The sequence below is a fragment of the Aquarana catesbeiana genome, linkage group LG04, assembly GCF_042186555.1.
Source record: "Aquarana catesbeiana isolate 2022-GZ linkage group LG04, ASM4218655v1, whole genome shotgun sequence".
Taxonomy (NCBI): Eukaryota; Metazoa; Chordata; class Amphibia; order Anura; family Ranidae; genus Aquarana; species Aquarana catesbeiana.
The window spans coordinates 457,385,224-457,411,584 of record NC_133327.1 but is presented as its reverse complement, the minus strand read 5'-3'; the positions used below and the strand labels follow the sequence as shown (position 1 = coordinate 457,411,584).

Below are 26,361 nucleotides of genomic sequence, written 5' to 3'. Positions count from 1 at the left end.
GCATTGCCTTAACCGGCTTGGGCATGGAGTTCACCAGAGCTTCACAGGTTGCCATTGGAGTCCTCTTCCACTCCTCCATGGCGACATCACAGAGCTGGTAAATGTTAGAGACCTTGCGCTCCTCCACCTTCCGTTTGAGGATGCCCCACAGATGCTCAATAGGGTTTAGGTCTGGAGACATGCTTGGCCAGTCCATCACATTTACCCTCAGCTTCTTTAGCAAGGCAGTGGTCATCTTGGAGGTGTGTTTGGGGTGATTATCATTTTGGAATACTGCCCTGCGGCCCAGTCTCCGAAGGGAGATCATGCTCTGCTTCAGTATGTCACAGTACATGTTGTTATTCATGGTTCCCTCAATGAACTGTAGCTCCCCAGTGCTGGTAGCACTTATGCAGCCCCAGACCATGACCCTCCCACCACCATGCTTGACTGTAGGCAAGACACACTTGTCTTTGTACTCCTCACCTGGTTGGCGCCACACACGCTTGACACCATCTGAACCAAATAAATTTATCTCAGTCTCATCAAACCACATGACAATGTTCCAGTAATCCATGTCCTTAGTCTGCTTGTCTTCAGCAAACTGTTTGCGGGCTTTCTTGTGCATCATCTTTAGAAGAGGCTTCCTTCAGGGAAGACAGCCATGCAGACCAATTTAATGCAGCGTGCAGCGTATGGTTTGGCCACCATGCTGCAGCTCAGTTTCAGGGTCTTGGCAATCTTCTCATAGCCTAGGCCATCTTTATGTAGAGCAACAATTCTTTTTTTCAGATCCTCAGAGAGTTCTTTGCCATGAGGTGCCACGTTGAACTTCCAGTGACCAGTATGAGAGAGTGAGAGCGATAACACCAAATTTAACACATCTGCTCCCCATTCACACCTAAGACCTTGTAACACTAACGAGTCACATGACACTGGGGAGGGAAAATGGCTAATTGGGCCCAATTTGAACATTTTCACTTAGGGGTGTAACCACTTTTGTTGCCAGCGGTTTAGACATTAATAGCAGTGTGTTGCGTTATTTTGAGGGAACAGCAATTTTACACTGTTATACAAGCTGTGTCATTTCTTCAGTGTTGTCACATGAAAAGATATACTAAAATACTTACAAAATGTGAGGGGTGTACTCACTTTTGTGAGATACTGTGTGTATATATATATATATATATATATATATATATATATATATATATATATTGTACAGGACGCCGTGGCTGGGTCCTGGAAGGACGCTATGTTTCCCCTCTGTTTGGACTGTGGTCCCTTTAAGGGAACAAAAAGGGTTAACTCACCTGTCAGAGGAATTGGGTTTAAAACAAGACAGGAAGTTAGAGAGGGGTGTGGAGGAGTGTAGAGGAGAATGTGGATGGTGGATGGTGTTTGGTGTGCAGCAACAAAAGTGAATAGCAGTGTCCTGCCTGGAAGCCTCTTGGCAGGGGAAGCTACCTGCAACAGAAACTATGGACTGTTTAACTGCAATAGCAGTTCTGGACTTTGCAAGTCGGTGAGACTGAAATCTTTTTCTTTTGTTTTTGCAGCTGTAAAGCTATTTAAGTTCAATAAATCTCCTTTTGAGTGAAAAGCCTGTGTCCTGCAATCTAGCTGGTTCCCCAAACTTTACAAGTGGTGCTCGAATGCGGGCAGGACAGAGTAACAGGCATTTTTCTTGCTGTTTTTTTTTTTTTTTTTGTGTATTGGACTTAAAACTGACATTTAAAGGGACAGTACAATGGATTTATGTCCTGGGTTAAAGCCGCACAAACACTGAAAGCTGAAGCAATGGAGGAGCTAATTAAACAGCTGTCCTTGGCTAATATACAAGCGCAGACTCGCCATGAGGAAGCTAATCAGCGCTTAGCAACCCAGCTGGAGGTACAGCAATAAAATACTCGCCTGTTGGTGGCCCAGTTGGCAGCCCAGCAAGCGACCCAGCAAGAGGTTATGCAGGCTCAGGTGACTGCCTTAAAAAAGTAGTGCAGCAGCTTTCTCAGGGCCGTGAGCAAGCGGCTGTTGCCCCTGGCAACCAGGTGACCGTGAGGGCAAGCCATTTTTTGCAGAAGTTGTCCCTGAGTGATGATGTAAAGGCATTTCTTGCTACATTTGAGAGAACAGCAGAGAGAGAAGGGTGGCCCCAGGACCAGTGGGCCGGCCTAATTGCTCCTTTCCTAACTGGAGATCCTCAAAAAGCCTACTTCGACCTGCCACCAGATGACGCTAAAGACTATCAAAAATTAAAGGCAGAAATACTGGCTCGTTTGGGGGTGACTACAGCTGTTCGGGCCCAACGAGTGCACCAATGGAAGTATCCTCCAGATCGTCCACCACGGTCTCAAATGCATGACCTGGTGCAACTGGTAAAAAAATGGCTGCAGCCTGAAATGTTGTCTGGCCCCCAAATCGTGGAGTGGGTCGTGCTGGACCGATACCTAAGGTCACTGCCAGACGACCTTCAACGGTGGGTCAGCCATGGAGACCCCAAAACAGTGAACCTCCTTGTCGAGATGGCGGAACGATATACAGTGGTGGAGGATCTGCTTGGCCCTACCAAGCGCCAAGGACCCAGTCTGCCACGGCCTATTTGTTCGACTGCTGCCCTTCGAAAGGACGTTCCCCGGGGCCCTGGAACCAACACCCCGGAAGGTCAAGAGTCACTCCCGATACCTCCTCAGCGATCTGTTCCTGTTCGGAGAGGAGGGGATGTACAATGTTGGCGATGTAATTCCTGGGGCCATACCCGGGCCCACTGCCCACTGCAAGAGGAGCCCATGGAATGCGGGGTTCTTCGGAGGGGGTCTTTTTATGCCCATAAAGCATGTACAACACATCTTGACCTTGGAGAAGAGAAATTTGAGTGTGAAGTCCAAGTGAACCACCTCCCTGCCCGGGCTTTGCTGGACTCCGGAAGCATGGTAACCCTGGTCCATCCTAGAGTAATTGGGAAGATCGGTCCGGTAAGAAAAACTTTACGGGTGGTGTGCATTCACGGGGACACTAGAGAGTACCCTCTCATCTCGGTGTCCATCTCCACAGCATGTGGCACTTGTACTCAAGAGGTGGGTATGGTAAAGAACTTGGTACATGATGTTATCCTAGGACGAGACTCTCCATTATTTGCAAAACTGTGGGGACAAGGAGAACTACCTGAACGGTCCAGAGACTGGGGAGAAACTAGTCCCTCTGTTCCTGCTGTTGATAGGAACAACCCTGAAATGCCGAATGTTCTTAATGTGGATCCAGTTGATGAAAATGCTAATGATTTGGTTAATGGTGATGAAAGTAGTGCTGATATTATTAAGGATGTCAAAATGTGTGGTTCACAGACCTACCTGAACCCTGAAGAGGGAGGGGGAACCTTCCCCATTTCAGGTAATGCTGGGGGAAGAGGATGAGGAAGTGGCCATTACCCCTGCCCTGCCGGATTTGGGTGTTCCTCAGGGGGCATTTGGTACTGCCCAGATGCAGGACCCCACTTTGGCCCATGCACAGGAACAGGTTGTAGTAATAAATGGGGTTCCCCAAGAGCCAGGTGCGAATGAGCGGTGGCCACACTTTGCAATATGTAATGAATTGCTTTATCGGGTTACCAAAGTGAGAGAAAATGTGGTAGAGCAATTATTGGTACCCCAACAGTATAGACGCAAGGTCTTGGACCTGGCCCATGATGATGTTTTAGGGGGACACCTGGGAGTTGAAAAGACGGAGGCACGGATCACCGACCGGTTTTACTGGCCAGGTCTGAAAGCAGAGGTAAGGAGATACTGTACCTCTTGTCCCACCTGTCAGTTGACCGCTCCGGTGACCCACTTCCGGAATCCTTTGGTCCCTCTGCCCATAATTGAGGTCCCATTTGAGAGGCTAGCCATGGATATAGTGGGTCCCTTGGTGAAGTCGGCTCGAGGTCACTCCTACATACTCGTGATCCTCGACTATGCCACCCGATATCCTGAGGCGGTACCCCTGCGGAATACCTCCTCTAAGGCTATTGCCCGGGAATTATTCCAGTTGTTTACACGGACTGGTTTTCCCAAGGAAATACTAATGGACCAGGGCACCCCGTTTATGTCGAGGGTTATGGCCGATGTGTGCAAGCTCTTCCGGATTAAACAGCTGCGCACATCGGTCTACCATCCCCAAACGGATGGGTTAGTAGAACGCTTTAATAAGACCCTTAAATCTATGCTCAAGAGAGTTGTACAAAGGGATGGGAAAGACTGGGACTGTCTGTTACCAGCTCTCCTGTTTGCTATCCGGGAAGTGCCCCAGGTCTCCTCTGGGTTTTCGCCCTTTGAGTTGGTATATGGGCGGAGACCTCGCGGACTACTGGATTTTGTTAAAGAGGAATGGGAAAGTGAGCCTATTCAGCATAAGAGTGTTCTTGAATATGTTTCCCAAATGCAGGAGAGGATCCGAACTGATGCCACTAGTCAAGGAACATTTACAAAAAGCCCAGGAGGCTCAACGACGGGTCTATAATAGGGCTGCTAAAATAAGGAACTTCCAAGTGGGGGATCGAGTAGCGGTGTTGATTCCCACTGTGGAAAGTAAATTCTTGGCCAGGTGGCAAGGCCCCTTTGAAGTTGTAGAAAAAGTGGGAGAGGCAAATTATAGAGTCCACCAACCAAGAGGAAACCCTATCAAATATATCATGTAAACTTGTTAAAGCCCTGGACAGAGAGGGAACCAGTGACCTCCCTGGCTAGTGCAAGATTGAAGCCTCGGGTTGGGGTGGAGAGTGTCCAAGTAGCAAATACCCTGTCTAAAATCCAAAGTCAGCAGGCAAAGGAGTTCTTGCAGAGAAATAAAGAGAAAATTGCCAGGACTCACGAGTACCATAGAGCATGATATTATCACGGAACCAGGAGTCAAAGTTTTTGTCCGGCCCTACCGCATCCCAGAGGCCCAAAGGAAGGCTGTTTCAGAGGAAGTGAAGAAGATGTTAGACCTGGAGATTATTGAAGAATCGCAGAGTGAGTGGTCAAGCCCGATTGTGTTGGTACCGAAGCCCAATGGGACTCTGCGATTCTGCAATGATTTCCGGAAACTTAATGAAGTTTCACGGTTTGATGCCTACCCCATGCCCCGGGTAGATGAGCTTATTGAGAGACTAGGTCCAGCCAGGTATATCACTACATTAGACCTTACCAAGGGATATTGGCAAATCCCGTTGACTAAGGCTGCTAGAGAGAAAACAGTTTTTTCTACCCCAGAGGGGAGTTTTCAGTACAAAAGGATGCCTTTTGGATTGCAAACTGCTCCAGCGAGCAATGGATAGGATTTTACGACCTCACCGGAAGTATGCCTCAGTGTACTTGGACGACATAGTCATTTTTAGCAGAGACTGGGAATCACACTTGCCCAAAGTCCAGGCAGTGCTGGACTCTCTTTGGAAGGAGGGGTTTACAATAAACCCTGAAAAATGTGCTTTGGGAATGGAGGAGGTGAAATACCTGGGCTATATCGTGGGTAGAGGGGTGGTGAAACCTCAGGTCAGCAAGGTAGAGGCTATACAGAGTTGGCCCCGTCCCCTCACAAAAAAGCAGGTACGTGCATTCTTGGGCTTGGTGGGATACTACAGGAGGTTTGTACCCAACTTTGCCACGTTGGCGGCTCCATTGACCGATCTGACTAAGAGTCAGAAATCGGTCATGGTGGAGTGGAATGCAGATGCTGAGAAGGCACTGTGCCAACACCCTGTCCTGGTAGCACCCAATTTTTCAAAAGAGTTTGTTGTCCAAACTGATGCTTCCGATGTAGGATTAGGAGCGGTGTTGTCACAGGTTGTTCATGGAGAGGAGCACCCGGTAGTCTTCCTCAGTAGGAAGTTAACACCAGCTGAGAAAAACTACGCTATAATTGAACGAGAGTGTCTGGCCATTAAGTGGGCTCTGGAATCCCTCAGATATTACCTTTTGGGGAGAAAGTTTAGGCTGATTTCTGACCATGCCCCTTTAACATGGTTGAGACAAGGTAAAGGGAATAATGCCAGGGTTACTTGGTTCCTGGCACTCCGGGAATTTTAATTTGTAGTGGAGCATAGGCCCGGGAGACTGCATCAAAATGCAGATGCCCTCTCCCGAGTCCATTGTTTGAGCTCCACTGTTGCCTCCACCTCCTTGGCGTTGGGGCACAGGGGGGGGATATGTACAGGACGCCGTGGCTGGGTCCTGGAAGGATGCTATGTTTCCCCTCTGTTTGGACTGTGGTCCCTTTAAGGGAACAAAAAGGGTTAACTCACCTGTCAGAGGAAGTGGGTTTAAAACAAGACAGGAAGTTAGAGAGGGGTGTGGAGGAGTGTAGAGGAGAATGTGGATGGTGGATGGTATTTTGGATGGTATTTTGGTGTGCAGCAACAAAAGTGAATAGCAGTGTCCTGCCTGGAAGCCTCCTGGCAGGGGAAGCTACCTACAAGAGAAACTATGGACTGTTTAACTGCAATAGCACTTCTGGACTTTGCAAGTCGGTGAGACTGAAATCTTTTTCTTTTGTTTTTGCTGCTGTAAAGCTATTTTAGTTCAATAAATCTCCTTTTGAGTGAAAAGCCTGTGTCCTGCGATCTAGCTGGTTCCCCAAACTTTACAATATATATATATATATATATATATATACTTGACCAGGACTTTGACCTTGGTATTTATTTCTCCTGAGAGGGCCATTCAAATTCCCGCCTTTGCCTTTCTCAGCCATGAACCTGATGCCTTATCTGATGCTGTATGTAGGTAAATATATGTTAGTAACAACCCATGCAATACAAAGAAACAAAAACAATTACGTTCAGAAATTTAGTTATGTGTAATATAATGGAATGACACACTAACTTATATGTATTTAATACTTTGTACAAAATCCTTTGTTGGTAATGACAGCTTCAAGACATCTCCTGTATGGAGAAACTAGTCACATGCATTGCTCAGGTGTAATTTTGGCCCATTCTTCCACACAAACAAATGTTCAAATGTTGAAGCTTCCATGGGCCTCTTCACTAACTGCTTTGCCTGTATCTATTAGTCTGCTCTGTGTACTGACCATGTCTCTGATTGCTGCCCAGACCAACCTCAGCCTGTTTTTGACCATCTCTTCTGCCCTATGCCTAGATTTACCCTTTTCTGATTACTGACCTTGTCTCTGTTTGCCATTTGGACAAACCACTGACCTGTTTACTGATTATGTACTGTATATCTGCCTGGTGTCTGAACTCACCATGTATCTGTTACTGAATACATCTCTGCCCGCTGCCTGACTGGAACCCACAGCATGCTCCTGCTAGGGCACCAGTCTCTGCAATCATCTGCAGACATCAATATCTCCCATACCACAGATACTTTTTATTTTTCCATTGCTCAGCTTCTATATAGCATCATGTTATAGGTCCTGGGGGCAACCAAGTACCTGTAGGCCAGCTTGTCTTGGGGGAATGGGGGCTGCTATAGGCGAAGCTATGCTAGGCAGCTAGTGTAGTGTGGTCATATTCTATGATCTCTTGCACAGGAGCAAGCATCCTCTCCCATATTTCCCATTCAGTTACAGCAGCCTCTGTAAGAAAATGCACACAGTCTCAAAAACATATACAAAAAAAAACATACCAAATATAAATGCATTTGGTACCCAAATGGCTTGTAGTTTTACCTTGGCTAATATGCTGCAAACAGAGGCTGCAGCCCATGATGGTGCCGTTGGCAGCAAATGCGTAAAAAAGTCCCACATTTCAGATCTCTTTCAATTTGCTGCCCATTCAGGTGATCACTTACTGTCCTGATGCTACCCAGTTTCTACAAAACACAAACCTGAAGTCTATATTTTTGGGGGATAATTGGACATACAAGGATGGGAGGGGGTTCTGAGAATGTGGGGTGGTGGTTTTGAAGTGTTTTCGTGTACTCTTTATTGACATGAAAAAGCATCTCTACTATAAAGCAGGCTTTATAATAATTATAATTTACCCCATCATGTTATCAATAGGATAATACAGGATATATAAACTCTACCTTTGCTCAGAAACTCTTCTATGTTGTCTTTGAAAGGCTGTAAATATTCCACCAAAGATTTCTGGTAGACTTTTGCTGCTTCGGTATTACATGCTGTTAAATATAAAAAATAGAACACTGTTCTTTTTGATAAATGTACATTTTAACAATTTCATAGTTTTTTGTGAATGATTAATGTTATTATCAACAGCAGATTTTATGTAAATAAATGAATATAATGCAATACAATATAATACAATAAATGAAGTTAAGCAAACTCATCTGCACATCAAATATGGATTTCAGCCCAATCCATGGACATTTACAAATGCACCATTTTTTTCCTTTCGGCCTCCTTCACTGAGAGATTTGTTATCTCTCAATGATTTTTAACATATTGTGGATACTTCAAAAGAGGTAAAAAAAAAGAGGCCAAAAAAGATCCTTCTGATCTGTTACTTGCCTGTATTCAAAGCACTGAGTGTGATTTCTGCCTTCCCTCCAATGGGGGATCAGAGCTCCCCTCACTTATATCTGCACTTTGAGACTTCAGATTCCCACCCCTGCTGAATCAAAATAAAAAAATCCTTTGATCTGTGTGTTTTTAAACTGATCTACAGAAGAAATGGCTGCAGCAGATACAGGTACAGGTTTGTAGAATTTGTTTCATCTCTGTGTTTCATCTCTTTGTATCACTCGAAGCTAGCCACTTCACTGGGTATATGGAAGGGTTTTCAACCACTTTAAAGGTTTTTTCTTTGGAATTGATTGCCAGTGGCTTTTTCTTTAGACTCAAACAAAGCAATCTAACCCTTACAATTTATCAAAAAAAGGATTGGGAAATTCCCCCGGGGTTTTTTTAGCGGCATAACAATGTAAGGATCATATAGTAAAAGTGTATTAAAATTATTTATTGACACAAATAGCAACGTACAGATTATTCATCAATTATACGCAAGAATATATACTCTGGTTACGGGCATGTCTCAAAGAATATTTCATTAATATATGGCAATACAATACATTTAAAATATTAAAAATTTGATTGACATCCACATGAATACCCCAATGCATTTCGACCAATGATGTGGCCTTTTACTGGGAATTTGTATTCTGGTGAAATACATCAAAAAAAGTTCATTATTCTAACACTATATAGCGTACTAGCATCTATGTATATGTAATGTTATATTAGTATATTTACCACTCGAAGGATAAATTCCAAAAAACTGTCACATATCCAGAGATAAAAGCACTAAATCAAGGGATCCTCTTATGTCAATCCTCACCCCTCCAGATGGGTGCCAACACCAAGAGGCTTGCAAGGAGTCACACGTTAATGGAACAACAGAGGGGGAAGGGATGGACGACACCTGAGATATATTTCAATGAGTGGTTAGGTATAAGTATAATTTAAAATAGTAGTTTTAACCCCCAATGAGCTCATCCCCACCTATATGTACATGTATGTTGATTTTGGTTGAATGTGTATTAAAAGAAATACAGTATGTTAACATGTATTATATTGTTGTTGCTGTAGCTTAGTGTTAATGTGGTGATGTCATAATGGAAAATTACAAGCGCGCCACCAATGAATATATATCGTGATACAATGTATATAACAGCTTTATCCACGTGATTTACCACTATTTTTGTGAAAAAATACATGAAAAAATAAATAAAAAATTGTGATACATTGTTGTACCTAGTGTTTATATATCACAAATAAAGAGCAACTAAGTTACTCTATATACTAGTAACCTAATACCAACATATTTAAATGAAATCCTTTTCAGAATTGTGAAATAATTATGTGCCTTTTAGAACTAGTGTTATTGTGAAAAAAGAAATTATGTTGATCTATGTGCTCAGCAATCTAATTGCTCCCACTTCACACACCAATTAAATTAATAATTGTTCCTCTGCAAAAAAATGTTTTCTTATAAATATACACCCTCGTGATATATCATAAACAATAAAGTCCATGTGAGGATATCTTGTATTGTGGATCAACCATGAATCTTCCACTTTGACACGCACAGATGATCTTCCCACTTTAGGTAAAGTAAAAATGCTCGCTTACCGAATCTGTTGGATCTCAGATTATAGAGATCTAAAAGGCTTGTTGCATTTGCCTGCCGGCTTCTGTGATCTCCATCTGGGTAACACTCCAGAAAGATGTCCTAGCTTCATTCAGTGGAACAGCAAACAAACACTTGTTTAAGGTTCAGGTGTTGATTTCCACAACTGCAGGAGGGGAGATCAATTATCTTCCCTGGATCCTCCACATATCCAGACCCCTCAATGAAGACAAAACGGGGGAGACTCCATAGTGTAGATGTATAAAATTTATTATAAAAAGTCACTTATCACTCCACAGCAATTGCGCACAGCATTAAAAACACAGCATTCCAAGAACTGCAAGCCAAAAAGTCAAATCAAATTGCACAGCAAAATACACCGCAAATTGTGCACAGCAAAGGGAACCGGATAAAAAATAGCAATAGCTTACAGGCAGCAGAGGGTTGAGCCTTCTTACTGCATGGGGAAAAAAATGAATAAAACGTGATGGCATTACAGCCACTTGCTCCATCCGACGCACGTTTCCCCTCAACAGGCTTCTACTGGGAACGGAGACATATATAGTACACCATTGAGTATTGTACTACCCCTTCCTGATTAGAGCTATATTTACCATTTTCGATCAAACATTGGTTTGGATCCTGACGGCTTTCTTTGGAACCATATTGTTCCGGTATGAGTTAATACAAAAATTTAGACTATAGGCCACTTTATTTTATGCGGTGTGGCCTAGGGGACTCACTTTTTAGGTTCCCACTCCGAAAGTTTTGTCTAAAGACAAAGACCCAGAAAGACAAATTCTGGCCCAAAAAACTCACTAATATATTCATTATAGCTTTAACATAGGAATAGTGCACTCCTTAGTGTCTACAGCTCCCAAAAAGTAAGCAAGAGATTTTGAACTAATAAGCTATAGATATATTTATGATTGAACCAAACCATATTACTTTTTAGAACTGCATTGTGGCACTGATCTATTTGGTCTCCTCTTTGCCTCTCTCTCCCTCCCCTCGGGGAGTGCTGGCTTCAATTCAGGGTTCCCGGCAGGGTGGGGAGACGTGAAGAAAGTCCTTCACGGTTCTCCCCTCTCATATGCTCTCGTACATGGTAGGACTACTAACATCTTTGTCTACCAGAGGGAGCATCACCGTGTCGGCGGCGTTCTTTGATCACCACGTGCAGTGTCATGACCTCACGTGATTGCGACAGTGGTGACGGCAATGGCCAGAGCTTTGGTCCACAGGAACGCCGAGGGAGCCACACGATGACTGCCATGGGTGGTGAGGACAAGGAGGGGGTGGAGTGTTTGGAACGACACCTGTCACTAATGAGTTCAGATACCATTTAAGCACCCCATCTCCTAGGGATCTTGTAGTGATCCTAGGCGAGCTCCCCACACACATACATTGGAAGGATTGAGGCTAAATGTAAGTACAATACTTAGTATAATACATTAACTTTTGGATTAATGAATACATTTGCAGTGCACCTTATACAACTGATAATTGAGCATTTAAGGTATTTTTTTCATTTTTCATTACTACAAGAGATTATACCGTTTGGGCCATACACTATAGGTAACATGGCATGGATTTAACAATCACTTATCACCATTAATTCATTCAGGATTCATCACAACTTGTTTACACAGTCCCATCACATCACAGTTTTTTTTTTGTCGTTTGTTTTTTGTTTTTCGTGTTCAGTTTGTTTTGTCACTTGTTTTACACTTATGCATTCCCACACATTCACACATCACCCCCTCACACACAGGTCTTTAGATATTTTATATACAATACTCACCGTTTACTTTTATATGCATTCACTCACTTCACTCACATTGTTTTTTGATTTATTAATTGTACATATCCCATTATGCTACTTGATAATATTATGCCATGCATCTCACTTTTATTAATTTTTTTGGCATGACATCACCACATTAACACTAAGATACAGCAACAACAATATAATACATCTTAACATACTGTATTTCTTTTAATACACATTCAACCAAAATCAACATACAGGTACATATAGGTGGGGATGAGCTCATTGGGGGTTAAAACTACTATTTTAAATAATACTTATACCTAACCACTCATTGAAATATATCTCAGGTGTCCATCCCTTCCCCCTCTGTTGTTCTATTAACGTATGACTCCTTGCAAGCCTCTTGGTGTTGGCACCCATCTGGAAGGGTGAGGATTGACATATGAGGATCCCTCGATTTAGTGCTTTTATCTCTGGATATGTGACAGTTTTTGGAATTCATCCTTCGAGTGGTAAATATACTAATATAACATTACATATACATAGATGCTAGTACGCTATATAGTGTTAGAATAATGAACCTTTTTGATGTATTTCACCAGAATACAAAATCCCTGAAGAAGACCGCATCATTGGTCGAAACGCGTCAGTATATTCATGTGGATGTCAATCAAATTTTTAGTATTTTAAATATATTGTATCGCCATATATTGATGAAATATTCTTTCAGACATGCCCGTAACCAGAGTATATATTCATGTGTATAATTGATGAATAATCTGTACGTTGCTGTTTGTATCAATAATTTTTTTTTTCCATAAGAAATAATAAATAATTTTAATATACTTTTACTATATGATCCTTACATTGTTATGCCGCTAACCCCCCCCCCCCCCCCGGGGGAATTTCCCAATCCTTTTTTGATAATCTTTTGGTGTGTGCGGCTGACTCCAATTCATATGTTTTTCCTTCTGTTTTTTAACCCTTACAATTTATTTTCATAATATATACTGTACATTTACTTGGAGCCATGACTACTCCTGTATCTTGTTTAGTATAGAACTCATGAAAAGTTTAGTTTGCTCCTGTATTTACTGGTTGCTGTAATGATCACTAGCTTTATAACTTCCTAGAATAATATGACTTTCTGGATGATTAATATAAAAAAAAAAAAATGTGTATAAATATATATATATTTAAAAAAAACATGAAAATACATTGAGGGCACAGTAAAAATCTAGATAGTGAATGTTTTACTTGTAAAATTGCTTATAACTGATCCCCAGCAATAATACACTGTCAGAATCCCGACACTAAGCTGCAGAGAAGCCCTGCTGCTATCTGTGTGAGAAGTGGTCTCTCTGCAGCAGTCTAACATGCCCTAGAGTCAGAGCTAGAGCTCTGCAATCAGTAGGGAGCATAAGCATTGGCTACCCTTAGCTCTTACTCAGCAGGGAACATATTGTACTACTACAGAGAAACCACTGCTTCCAAACAGATAACAGCAGTTCTGAATGCTGGGACATTTCTACTGATCCTGGAGATCATTTAAAAGCTGTGCCACATGAGATTTACCATCTACCTTTTTACTGTAAATGGATTATTATTATTATTTTTTTACCAAACTACAATTTGGATTTAAAGCAGTATAAAGCCCAAAAGCAAACATTTATTAAATTGCAGCTTACCAATTCTTAGATGTGGTGGCTGCAATAGTTTTCTGTTGTAGACTTTCTTTCCCTTATTTACACCTGGTGGTCTGACCAGTATGTCTGTTTTTTGTCAAAAGAACAATTTCTCTTACAGATTTCTCAGTTATAGGGATGAGACAAACCATTTACTACTGACAGGGGAGCTTTCAATAATCAGTTTTTATTTATTTTTTTGTAAAACCTTTATTCCTAAAAGTAAAAAAAAACTGTTTCTGTAACTGCTTATAAAGTGTGAGCTAGAGTTTGGCTTCAATTTGTTAGGTTATTTAAATCTGCTAGTACAGCTAACACTCACTTTCCCCTAGACTGTTACTGGTCAGATCTCCAAATGAAAACAGAGGGGGAAAAGCCTAAAAGAAGAACGCAGCCACCATAACTAAATATGTAAGCTGCAGTATATTACATTTTTGGTTTTAAAGCGGTTGTATAGTCAGAAAAAAAACAAACAAAAAAAACTATAAGGCAAAGGCATATTGAGCTAGTATGCACCGCATACTAGCTCATTATAAAATACTTACCTTAGAACGAAGCCCCTGCACTATCTCCCAGTCACCGCCGAGGAAGTTGACATCTTGTCTCTGCAATTCTTATAAGCCAGCAATTATTATAGGCTTACCTGTATGGAAAAATGTGCTAAAGTGGTATACAACCACTTTAATACTACTTTAAAACTAGCTTTTAAACTTTACCTTCAAATCACTAATTGCGGGAATGATCTATATGATTTCACTCATTCATATTTACTTTGTAGTGTGTGTGTGTGTACAAATGAGCACATTTGTATGAAAAAAATTCTTGAAACAACCAGACATACCATTCAAGTCTTTTTTTATTTTTCGAAGATCTTTTACAAAATCTTCAAACTTCATCTGCGAAGCTTGAAAAAGATCTTGAGGCTCTGGCAGTATAAAAACACATTCTTCTTTACCCGCATTCTGTAGGTTAAAACAATAGTTAAAATGGTAAAGCCTACAAAAGTTCCTTATAAATGTTTACAGTAAACTTGGTAAAAACCCAAGCCATTCAAACTGAGCATATGACAAAAAAAATGCATAAGAGGGATTTTCCGACAGTGAAATCTTTTTGTCAAAATTATCAATAGATATTGAGATGTAAGTGCAATTCTAAATTTTGCTGTAAAAGCCTTGTTTGTTCCATTAAAATAACAATAGGAAAGCGTAAAGTGGTTATAAAGTCAAAGAAAGATTACTTCCAGCCCCTCTGTTTTACCAATCCATTATACACAGTGTAAATTTTTATAAAATTTTGCTTCCTTAATACTTTATTTAAGATCGTTGCTGTTCGGTCACATGACCTCCGGCCACTCTCCTCCTCCGATCTAAGAAATACAGCGGGAGGGGCTAGGATCCCCCTCTGACGTCAGCTGGCAGGTCACGTGACCGATGTGCTGTCCGCTCAGCCCCTCAGCCTTTAGATCGGGGGACGAGAGCGGCCAGAGGTCACATGAACGCACAGAAACGATCTGAAATAAGGCATTTAGAGGCATAATTTTATACAAACATTTACTCTATGTAGTATAGCTTGGTTGAACAGAGGGGCTGGCAGCAATCCTTCTTTGACTTAACTGCCAGCGACAAATAGAGGCAGGAGGGGAGGGTAGGGGCAGGAAAGAAGGAGCTGACAAGCGGGGAGGGAGGGGGAGAGGGGGGAGAGAGCAGAGCAATAGGATGACAGAGGCATGTAAACTGACCATGTTATCATGGATCACCACCCATGATTACCGTAGTCAGTTTACAAAGCGGAACACAGGAACAGGCAGGATCAACCAGGTTTTTTACAGAATAGAAAGGGACAAATTAGACAGCACAAGCACTATGCTGTTTAACATGCTATAAGGGAACAGGATTTCTTTTTTTTTAAATTTTTAAATTTTTTTTTTGGTTACATGATTACAACCTCTAAGGGTAGAAAGTAGTGTTGCTAAGCTAGAGCTCTATAGGAAAATTGATATTTGTAACTTCTACTACCTATCCTGCTGGATCTATTGATAATTTTGACTTGTGCCTTTCCATAAAGGTAAACTGTGCTTAAGTAATTTAAATAATATGGCCTGGGTTTGTGATATTAACCGTTTCAAAAATCTATTAATTAATTCATCTATACAGTAGTAATTAATGCCAACATTTATTCACTTTTTCCTCTTAAAGCTAAACTCAGCTATTAAAACTACTCACAAAATAAAATAAAAAGAAAAAACCTGGGTAAAACTTTCCATAAAGGTAAACTGTGCTTAAGTAATTTAAATAATATGGCCTGGGTTTGTGATATTAACCGTTTCATTAATCTATTTATTCATTCATCTATACCGCAGTAATTAATGCCAACATTTATTCACTTTTTCCTCTTAAAGCTAAACTCAGCTATTAAAACTACTCACGAAATAAAAGAAAAAGAAAAAACCTGGGTAAAACTATCTAGCTAATATTGCACATTTCACAAAAACACACTTTCCAAAATAATCAAATTTCTCAGATCAAGTTTCAATCAGCAGCAGGCTGCTACGGCTGTGATGTGTCCCTAGATAACCAATTGTGCTCAAAGAATCCTTTGTCATGCATTAAATGTTTATGTGTAAAAGAGGGATTACATACATACAGTAAAAAAATAAAATGAAACAGTATAAAAACGAAAATAGACAATAATAATGTTATGTCCTAGTTAGACCTTTTATATAAACCATAATAAATATTGATTTTATTATTATTTATTTGCATCTATTGCTTTTTGTTGGTGATCAATTCTAAAAAAAATTTAAATCCATCACATAGAACGTTTAAGAAATTATTTTTTCTAGTTGCATTTAGGTGAGGACCTAAGCTGTGGTATTTTTACATGAAAAACAAAACTTTACTGTTATGTTAATTGTTAGCCTTTTCTGTACCTTAACCACTTAAGGACCAAGCCTCTTTCTGAGATTTGTTGTTTACAAGTTAAAAACAGTTTTTTTTGCTAGAAAATTACTTAGAATCCCCAAACATTATACATTTTTTTCCCTAACACCCTAGAGAATAAAATGGCGGTCATTGCAATACTTTCTGTTACACCGTATTTGCTCAGCGGTCTTACAAGCGCACTTTTTTTGGAAAAAATACACTTTTTTGAATTAAAAAATAAGACAACAGTAAAGTTAGCCCAATTTTTTTTTATATTGTGAAAGATAATGTTACGCCGAGTAAATTGATACCCAACATGTCACACTTCAAAATTGCGTCCGCTCGCGGAATGGCGACAAACTTTTACCCTTAAAAATCTCCATAGGAGACGTTTAAAAAATTCTACAGGTTGCATATTTTGAGTTACAGAGGAGGTCTAGGGCAAGAATTATTGCTCCCACTCTACTGATCGCGGTGATACCTCACATGTGTGGTTTGAACACCGTTTTCATAAGCAGGCACTTCTCACGTATGCATTCGCTTCTGCACGCGAGCTCGTCGGGACGGGGCGCATTTAAAAAAAAAATTCTTTTTAATTTTACCTTTTATTTTTTATTTTTACACCGTTTAAAAAAAAAAAAAGTCACTTTTATTCCTATTACAAGGAATGTAAACATCCCTTAATCCCTTAATAGAAAAAAGCATGACAGGACCTCTTAAATATGAGGTCTGGGGTCAAAAAGACCTCAGATCTCATATTTACACTAAAATGCAATCAAAAAAAAAAAAAATTGTCATTTAAAAAAATAATAAAAAAAAAATGCCCCTTTAAGATCTGTGGGCGGAAGTGACGTTTTGATGACGCTTCCGCCCTGCAGTGTCATGGAGATGGGTGGGGGCCATCTTCCTCTCACTCGTCTCCATGCACAGCAAGTGACAAGATGCGATCGCCTCCTCCGCTGCCGACGGCTCCGGTAAGCGGCGGAGGGCACCGGTTCGCGGCGGGAGGAGGGGGGCCCCTCTCCCGCCACCGATAAAAGTGATCTTGCGAGGAATCCACCACAGGGACCATTTTTATCTTGTAGCCGAACGCCCGCTAAGGAGAATACCAAACAGCAGACGTAAAACTGCGGTGGGCGGTCCGTAAGTGGTTAAATTCAATAGACTTCATAGGACTCCCTTGTGACTTTGAACATACTCATACTTATAGCAAGTGGTACACTGTCCCCTCATACTCATAGCATTTGTAATTAGCAATGCATATGTTTCTCATCCAGGTAAATGTTATATATTATATTAACATAAAGCAAAACATGCAGACTTACATCATCAAAATGGCGTAAGTAGTATGAAACAATATATGAAAGCAGGTTCCTGCTGTTATCCTAGGTAAAGACATAAGAAAGATATATCATACAAGTGCTATTGTTTATTTCCATTTTTTTTAACTATTTAACTTTACTATTCCATTTTCTTTATGCTTTAGTGAAGAATAGACAACGTATTCATGTCCTTTAAAAAAAAGTTAATTTCTATGAAAAAAGTTTGTAGGTAGACAAATTACAGCAGGATCCGGCAGTGTGAAAGCAAAGGTAGGATGCACACGTGTTTCTATTCTGGCCAATCACTATTTCTAAAGATGGATTAGGTGGGTAGTATGTTCAGCTGCTCCATAAAGATTAGATCAAAACAAGATCTGGACCTAAACAGTTTTATTTGGAGAGTGTCATTTAAAAATCGATGGGCACATTCAGCATTTAAAAAAACAATTTCCTGATGCCAACATGGCAGCATACTAGTGATAGAGCTTCTCCTCTTGACCACTCCCTCAGGACCTGTGAATAGCATAAAAAAAGGACTAGTTAGCCGCCCCTCCATTCTTCTTTTTTTCCTCATACTTCCACGCACCAGTGAAGAGTAAGCAATTCTATGTTCCCACCTCTGCCTCAGAGCAGTAGTCGTCTGGGTTTAGCCTCTCCCAGTGTGAAGTCCCATCGCTCGGGCTGCTAAATGCGCTAATATCCTGGGAGCCCCTTCTGTGGGTCTTGATGGGGCCCTGCAGTGTTTCCTCATTAGGAATGAAATCTGCCATCATACAAGTGTCTGTGGGCTGAGGCTTGGGGGGGGGGGGGGGGCAGCTAGTTCATTCCTTTTTTCCTTTTTTTTTGTTCCTTGCACCATACAGGGCTGCCTATCCCTTGATGACATCATCGGGCTGTGCCGGCCATTGGGATTTCCGACCACTATCTTGCGTATGGGCAAAAGCTCCCTCTTGCCAGCAAGAGCTCTCTCATAGTTACATAGTAAGTAAGGTTGAATAAAGACACCAGTCCATCCAGTTCAACCTGAGTGTTGGTGCACGTCCACAATTGTGCCCATCCCTATACATTGTGACCCATCAAGATGCCCATCTATTATTATTTATTGAAGGTAACCATATAGCGCCGTCAATTTTTACACAGTGCTCCACACACACACATGCACATCGGTCCCCACCCCCAAGGAGCCCACAATCCAAGGTCCCCAACCCACACACTAGGGCCAATTTATTATTATGGACAGAAGCCAATTAACCTACCAGCATGTCTTTGGAGTGTGGGAGGAAACCGGAGTACCCGGAGGAAACCCACGCAGACACAGGGAGAACATGCAAACTCCAGGCAGGTAGTGTCCCTTTTTACTTCTAGGCGAGTGTGCTAAACACTACACCATTGTGCTGCCCCTGCTCTCGACGCCCCCTACTGCTTTTTAACAGGTAGGACACCAAAAAAGAGAAATGTGTATATAAATGTATTTATTTCTTTATGGTTTAAAAAAAAAACATTTTCTCCTCTCTCTTTCATGTCAAAAGCCCTTCTCTCTCTAGTGCTATTTTCCTTTCTGGCTATCCTCATTTCAGCTGGCCGTTCTATTTGTTCTCAAACCATGAGTCAGTCACCGCTTATGCAAAAAGACCCTCAAATTCAAAGGTATGGGACCACCATGTTGGTAAGTTTGCAGGAAAAGAGTGCCTCCTTATGCTGATTGCTTTGAGTTTTTTTTCAGCCCCGCATGCTCATGCTCTCAAAGATCAAGAGCCAGGGAAAAGCGGACAGTCTTCAGAAAAGCATAGCCCTAGATGCCGCACCCACTCAGGGGAAAAAGTTCCAAGGAAGACGTCTTATCGCCTCTTTCCCAGAGCAATGTGCTCCAGCAAGGGCCTGTGGTGCAGCGCCTGTACCCAATAGCTGGTGAGTAAAGACTACCCAGAAGAGTTCGCAGTTAACAGGTAACACCAAATGTCTTTATTATTTTTGGTGCACTTCAACTCACTTCAATTATCCCGGTCAGGCAGCCCCCTACTAGTTGCTACTAGAAGAGCAACCTGGCACCTTGGCATGTGGCGCACAACCTCTCAGTACTGACGAGTAGGCAGCCTGCAGATAATAGTAGCTCCTCTTAATCAGGGCGGAGCTGCTTAGTTTCAGTTTTTTTCCTTCGGGGAACAGTGTATCCAGGTGGCCATGCAGGCCATTACATGGGTAAAGAGATAATCTCATATTTACCCTTTCTTTCTTCAATCCCTTCTCTGTTTATGGAAGAAGTTTAATCAGAGGGACGGCAAAGTCCGGAGAGAGTTTCTCATTTGATTATCTTTACAAGTTTTATCCCTGTCATCACTGAAATCCATTGCTCCTCCTCCAGACCATTTCTCTCCCACGGAGCTGCCAAATCCACTGCAAAAGCGGGTGGGCTGCTACAATACTTACAGATACTTTAGACTCAGGGGGTCCTCGTCCTGGTCCCATTCACAGGAAAGATTGCATGTTTTCTACCCAACCCTGTTTGTAGTTTGCAGGGGACGTTGGCTAGCATCCAGTTGCAGATTGGAAGAGGTTGAACCTTTTTGGCCCTCTTAGAGATCTTTAAGATGGAGTCCATTCAAACAGTACAGCCAGACAGCTGGATGCTACTGCTGGATCGTCAGGATGCCTATCCTCACATCCCAAATTTTTTTCTTCGCTTTTCCTTCCAAAATAAGTATGTTTGGTGATCGATTAGACGCATCTTTACTTTAACAGTCTACCTTTTGGCTTATAAATATCTCTGAAAATGTTTGCAAGGGTCTCAGTGCCATGTCAGCTCCACTCAGAGAACAGGTTTGCCACTACCTGGTCGTCATTCTTATTCTATTCTATTCATTCTTATTCTATTCAGAGGCCTGGAACAATTTCTGTCGCACCTAGAGGTCCTCATATATCCCTTTTCTGAGAAAAATAAAAAAGGAAAGCAAAGCCAACTTTCTCCAACCCAACAGTTAGTGTACCTGGGAGTGCTCTGCTAGTTCCTCTGTTCTGCTTCCATCAGAGAAAGTGGTGACAGTTTAGAACAGAACTCTGAGGACAGATACTTCTGCTTGTTTGATAGCTTCTCAGTGCCTCAATCATCTGGGCACAACTTCGTCATGCATACCGATGATTCCTTGGGCGCATGGGCACCTGCGCAAGTTTCAACTAGTATTCTTAGCGCAAGGGAGGACACAGGATCTAGCACAGTTAATAACAGTGTCGCTCAGTATGAGTAGCGGTCAGCAGTGATGGAAAGACCTTGAGGAAGTCACGTGCCGTTAGAATCGTGAGACTGGATAATTGTTACGAATCATGTCTGCAAGACAGCCTGGAAGGTGCGCTGTGAGCAGAGATTCCCAGCCAAGGAGGGTAGTCTCACTTGCGCTGGAAGTTCAAAAAGCACTTTTGGCACTTTGGCCTTGCTACACAGAATCAAGGGAAGACCAGTCTCCTTGCATTTGAGCAACAGGGCAGCAGTTGCCTATATTCAGCTCCAGGGAGGAACCTGCAGCAATATGCTATTGAGAGAGGTGAAACCCATAACGTCTGGGACGGAAGATCACCAGCAAATTCCGGAAGCAGTTTACCTCCCAGCAGATTTTTGAACACACAGGCAGACTGACTATTGTGCAAGCTTCCCAGAGCACAACGAGTGGGTCTACACCCCAGGTTTTCTGTGAGCTGGTCCACAGGTGAGGCCTACCACAGACAGACCTCTTCACTTCCCACAGTAATCACAAACTTTGGGTATGTCTGACCTCGTTTCCGCACCCCAAGGTGCAGGGGGCAGATGCTCTGGTCTCTCCTTGGGGCTTCAATCTTGCCTATATATATTTTCCCCAACATCTCTCGTAATGAGATTCCTCTTGTGTCTGTCAAGGGAGAACATGGCTGTCCTAGCCAATCTTCCATATTGGCCAGGAAGCCCTCTGTTTTCCCTGGCAATTCATTTCAGGATACAGAAGACATTTCCCCTCCACAACATACGCAGACTGGGGCTGCAAGCAGGGGAGCAACTCAGGTTGCTCCAGATTTGCTCCAGAGTGATCTTTACCTTGTTATGTGCAAGAAGGCACTCTACTTACAACATCTATGCCTAAATCTGGAAAAATTTTGCGTTTTCTCGGTAGAGCGAGACATTGATCCTACTGCCCCTCCGGTGACAGCTGTTCTATACTTCCTCTAGGCCGTATTGGACATGAGCCTTAGCCTATCTCCATTGAGCTTGCAAGTGTCGGCTATATCGGCAATAACAAATATAAATGGGCCAAGAATCCTTCAGTTTGCAAATCTTTTTAAGGCATTTGTGAGGATTTGGTCACCAAGAAAAAGAGATCTATTGGTGTTGCTGGATCTCATGTCAGTTCAACCGTTTGTTCCAACAGAGCAGTGTTCGTTTCGGGCCATTATCTACAAGGCAGTATCTATTGCAAGTAACTATTGCAATAAAAAAATATTGTTTTCTTTCCAGAAGGAGTAGAGTTGGGTCTTGTAGATCATCTTGCATCAAAACAACCCTCTATTTAACAGACATCTGGGCATTGCCTAACTTTCCAGAACATCACACAGGAAAGTCACACAAACTGGTCATTTTCAGAACTTTAACGAAGTACCTGTCCACAATTTCTCCTTTCAGGTCATCTAATAAACCTTTTGTCATTCCAGCTGGAAATCATCAAGGAAAAGAAGTTACTGCCTGGACTCTAGCAGGTTTAGTTGTGCATATAGGACAAGGGGTCGCGAGCCTCCATCAGCGGCGGCGGCGGCACACTCTACCAGAGCGGTTGCAGCCTCATAGGCAGCACATTCGAGAGCATCTATGGTGTCCATCTGTAGAGAGGTATCATGAACATCCCAGCATACCTACTCAAACTTTACGGAGTAGACCCGGGTGCCTTGTCATCAGGGGTCTTTGTAGGAAGGACTATTCAGTCCTCTGTCCTATCCTAATTAGAAGATTGGTTTGGCAAGTAGAACCCATCCTGTCAGCTAGTTATTTATCACTAGTATGCTGCCATGTTGCCATCAGGAAAACGGAAAATTGTATCAAATACTTACAGTAATTTTCCTTTCCTGACACCAAACCATAGCAGCATACGGACCCGCCCTGTGTATGTAGCTTGTTACAAAGAATAGGTGGGTGGCTAACTAGTCCTTTTTTTATGCTAATAACTGGTCCTGAGGGAGTGGTCAAGAGGCGGAGATCTATCACTAGTATGCTGCCATGGTTTGGTGTAAGGGAAGGAATATATGGTAAGTATTTGATACAATTTTCTGTCTTTTATTGAATAAGGCAGTAGTAGGTTGCCAAGTATGCAAAACAAAATTCATAATACGGGAATGTTCTATAATTATTATCAGTAAAACTTATGTAATATATTTGACAAGTGCTTCTGAACTGTTTGTTTTCTCTTTTTAGGAAAGTTAGCTGCTACAAACAAAATCATTTTTGTATATGAGTTCCTTACCAGAGTGTCTTAAAAACCTTGAAAGCTGCAAAAAAATTGATTTTCAACTATTTTGCATCCCAGGAAAACCAAACAATAAAATACTTAAAACTTAATACAAAGTCCTCCACAATGTGATACACTTCTGTTCTACACCACTACAAAACAATTGGCTGGGATACAATGAACACATGCATTTAGCAAAGAAACTAATGAGAATGGGGTTTGTTAAGAGAAATAATAAAGAACTGAAGTAAGTCCATTAATTGAATTTTGTTTAGTGTTATGATGTATATATAAAAGAAAGGATGACATCTGCACTCACATTATTAGAGCATTGTATTGGTGCTACTCGGAAAAAAATAAGCAAAGATACCTGGGCATTAGCAGGTCTTTTTGATAGATAAAAAGTGCATTTTTAAATACAACTATATGAATTAGACCAAAATGAGGGACAAATGAGGGGGGAAGAGGGACAGAAGGACATTGCTCCAAATCAGGGACAGTTGGGAGCTATGCTTATGTTATGTAGTGTTATCTACATTTCAAACACATGTGACACACGGGGAGATTTACTAAAACAGGTACACATAGAATATCGGCTTCCAGGTTTTATTAAGCCTTAACTGAACAAGCTGAAGTTAGAAGCTGATTGGCTACCATGCACAGCTGCACTAAATTCTGTGTTCACCAGTTTTAATAAATCTCCCGAACGTATCTGCTATTTTTACAGTTCGCGTTTTGGAAAAGGTGTGGTATATTGTCGGCAAAATATCAAGCACTGTGGGCTTTACTGCAGTGATGTTCTTATCCTACATGACACGCACCATCAACCAGTGCACAGCAGAATAAAAAAGCAGCATGTATGGTTCTGTAAAAACCTCAATATGCAAGGGGAAGTATTCAAATACAAATTGCTTCAAATTGGAGTTCTGTTCTACTTAGGAGGAATTAAGGTTAAATAAATACATTTTTAGGACACAAGTGCTATCTTTTGATGATATTGTCTTTCCAAAAAAAAATGTATGCAATGCATAGACAAAAAAACATAACGAAACTAAAAAACACACATTTTTTCTACTTTGATGTGTTACTCACAATTGCTGTAAATGACTACTCCTTTATGAGACATACAGTGCCTTGAAAAAGTATTCATATCCTTTGAAATTTTCCACATTTTGTCATGTTACAACAAAAAACAAAAATGAATTTTATTGGGATTTTAGTTGATAGACCAACACAAAGAGGCACATAACTGTGAAGTGGAAGGAGAATGATAAATGGTTTTTCAAATTTTTACAAACAAATATCTGAAAAGTGTGGCGTGCATTTGTATTCAGCCCCCTTTACTCTGATACCCCTAACTAAAATCTAGTTTAACCAATTGCCTTCGGAAGTCACCTAATTAGGAAATATAGTCCACCTGTGTGTAATTTAATCTCAGTATAAATACAGCTGTTCTGTGAAGTCCTTAGAGGTTTGTTAGAGAATCTTAGTGAACAAACAGCATCATGAAAGCCAAGGAACACACCAGACAGGTCAGGGATAAAGTTTTGGAGAAGTTTAAAGCAGGGTTATGTTCTAAAAAAATATCTCAAGCTTTGAACATCTCATGGAGCACTGTTCAATCCATCATCCAAAAATGAAAAGTGTATGGCACAACGGCAAACCTACCAATACATGGCCCTCCACCTAAACTGACAGGCCGGGCAAGGAGAGAGTTAATCAGAAGCAGCCACGAGGCCCATGGTAACTCTGGAGGAGCTGCATAGATCCACAGCTCAGGTGGGAGTATCTGTCCACAGGACAACTATTAGTCATGCACTCCGCAAATCTGGCCTTTATGGAAAAATGGCAAGAAGAAAGCCATTGTTGAAAGAAAACCATAAAAAGTCTGGTTTTCAGTTTGCGAGAAGCCATGTGGGGGACACAGTAAATGTGTGGAAGAAGGTGCTCTGTGGCCTAAAAGCAAAATGCTATGTGTGGCAGAAAACTAATACTGCACATCACCCTGAACACACCATCCCCACCGTGAAACATGGTGGTGGCAGCATCATGTTGTGGGAAAGCTTTTCTTCAGCAGGGACAGGGAAGTTGATGAGAGTTGATGGGAAGTTGAATGGTGCCAAATAGAGGGCAATCTTAGAAGAAAACCTGTTAGAGTCTGCAAAAGACCCGAGACCTGGAGGTTCACCTTCCAAAAGGACAACGACCCCAAACATACAGCCAGAGCTACAATGGAATGGTTTAGATCAAAGCATATTCATATGTTAGAATGGTCCAGTCAAAGTCCATACCTAAATCCAATTGAGAATCTGTAGTGAAACTTGAAAATTGCTGTTCACAGATGCTCTCCATCCAATCTGACAGAGCTTGAGCTATTTTGCAAAGAAGATGCACAAATTTCACTCTTTAGATGTGCAAAGCTGGTAGAGACATCGCCAAAAAAGACTGCAGCTGTAATTGCAGCGAAAGGTGGTTCTACAAAAGTATTGACTCAAGGGGGCTGAATACAAATGCACACTACACTTTTCACATATTTATTTGTAAAAATTTTGGAGAACCATTTATCATTTTCCTTTCACTTCACAATTATGTGCCACTTTGTGTTGGTTATTACCTAAAATCCCAATAAAATACATTTACGTTTTTGGTTGTAACATGACAAAATGGGGAAAATTTCAAGTGGTATGAATACTTTTTCAAGGCACTCTATATAGTTTGACAATGTAGTTTCCTAAACTTCAGCATTAAAGTGGTTCTAAAGGCAAGACATTTTTACCTTAAAGCGGAGGTCCGCCCGCCCCTGCAAATATGAAAAGCCAGCAGCTACAAATACTGCAGCTTCTGACTTTTAATAATAGGACACTTACCTGTCCTGGAGTCCAGCGATGTTGGCACCGCAGCTGATGTTTCCATCAGCTGTCGGGTGCTGCCGTCGCCTTTGCCGGTAAGGGAACCCAGTAGTGAAGCATTACGGCTTCACGCTGGGTCCCTACTGCGCATGTGTGAGGCTTCGCTGTGTTCTTCTCCTGGCCTGGCCACGAGGGAAGGAGGAGGGAGCCGAGCTGCTGACATAATGTGCTGCGGCCCGGTCTCCCAGAAGTGGGAGACAGGTATCCGCTCCCACCCAAAAGGTGTCAAATGTGGCATCGGGCGGGGGG

At 41.7% G+C, this 26,361-nt stretch overlaps 1 protein-coding gene across 3 annotated transcripts in view; it reads right to left on the bottom strand.

The window, feature by feature from the left end:
- The window catches only part of FMN2 (formin 2), a 262,967-nt gene that overhangs the window by 71,146 nt on the left and 165,460 nt on the right, over nucleotides 1-26,361 (bottom strand). For 2 of the 3 annotated variants that reach the window (XM_073627509.1, XM_073627510.1), the window contains exons 12-14: nucleotides 17,748-17,807; nucleotides 14,343-14,463; nucleotides 7,983-8,075 (exon numbers count right to left, since the gene is read on the bottom strand). In XM_073627509.1, the coding sequence (XP_073483610.1) occupies nucleotides 7,983-8,075; nucleotides 14,343-14,463; nucleotides 17,748-17,807 (274 nt within the window). Of the gene's footprint in view, nucleotides 1-7,982; nucleotides 8,076-14,342; nucleotides 14,464-17,747; nucleotides 17,808-26,361 lie in introns of those variants that run through there. The other variant, XR_012243937.1, reaches the window with a different exon arrangement.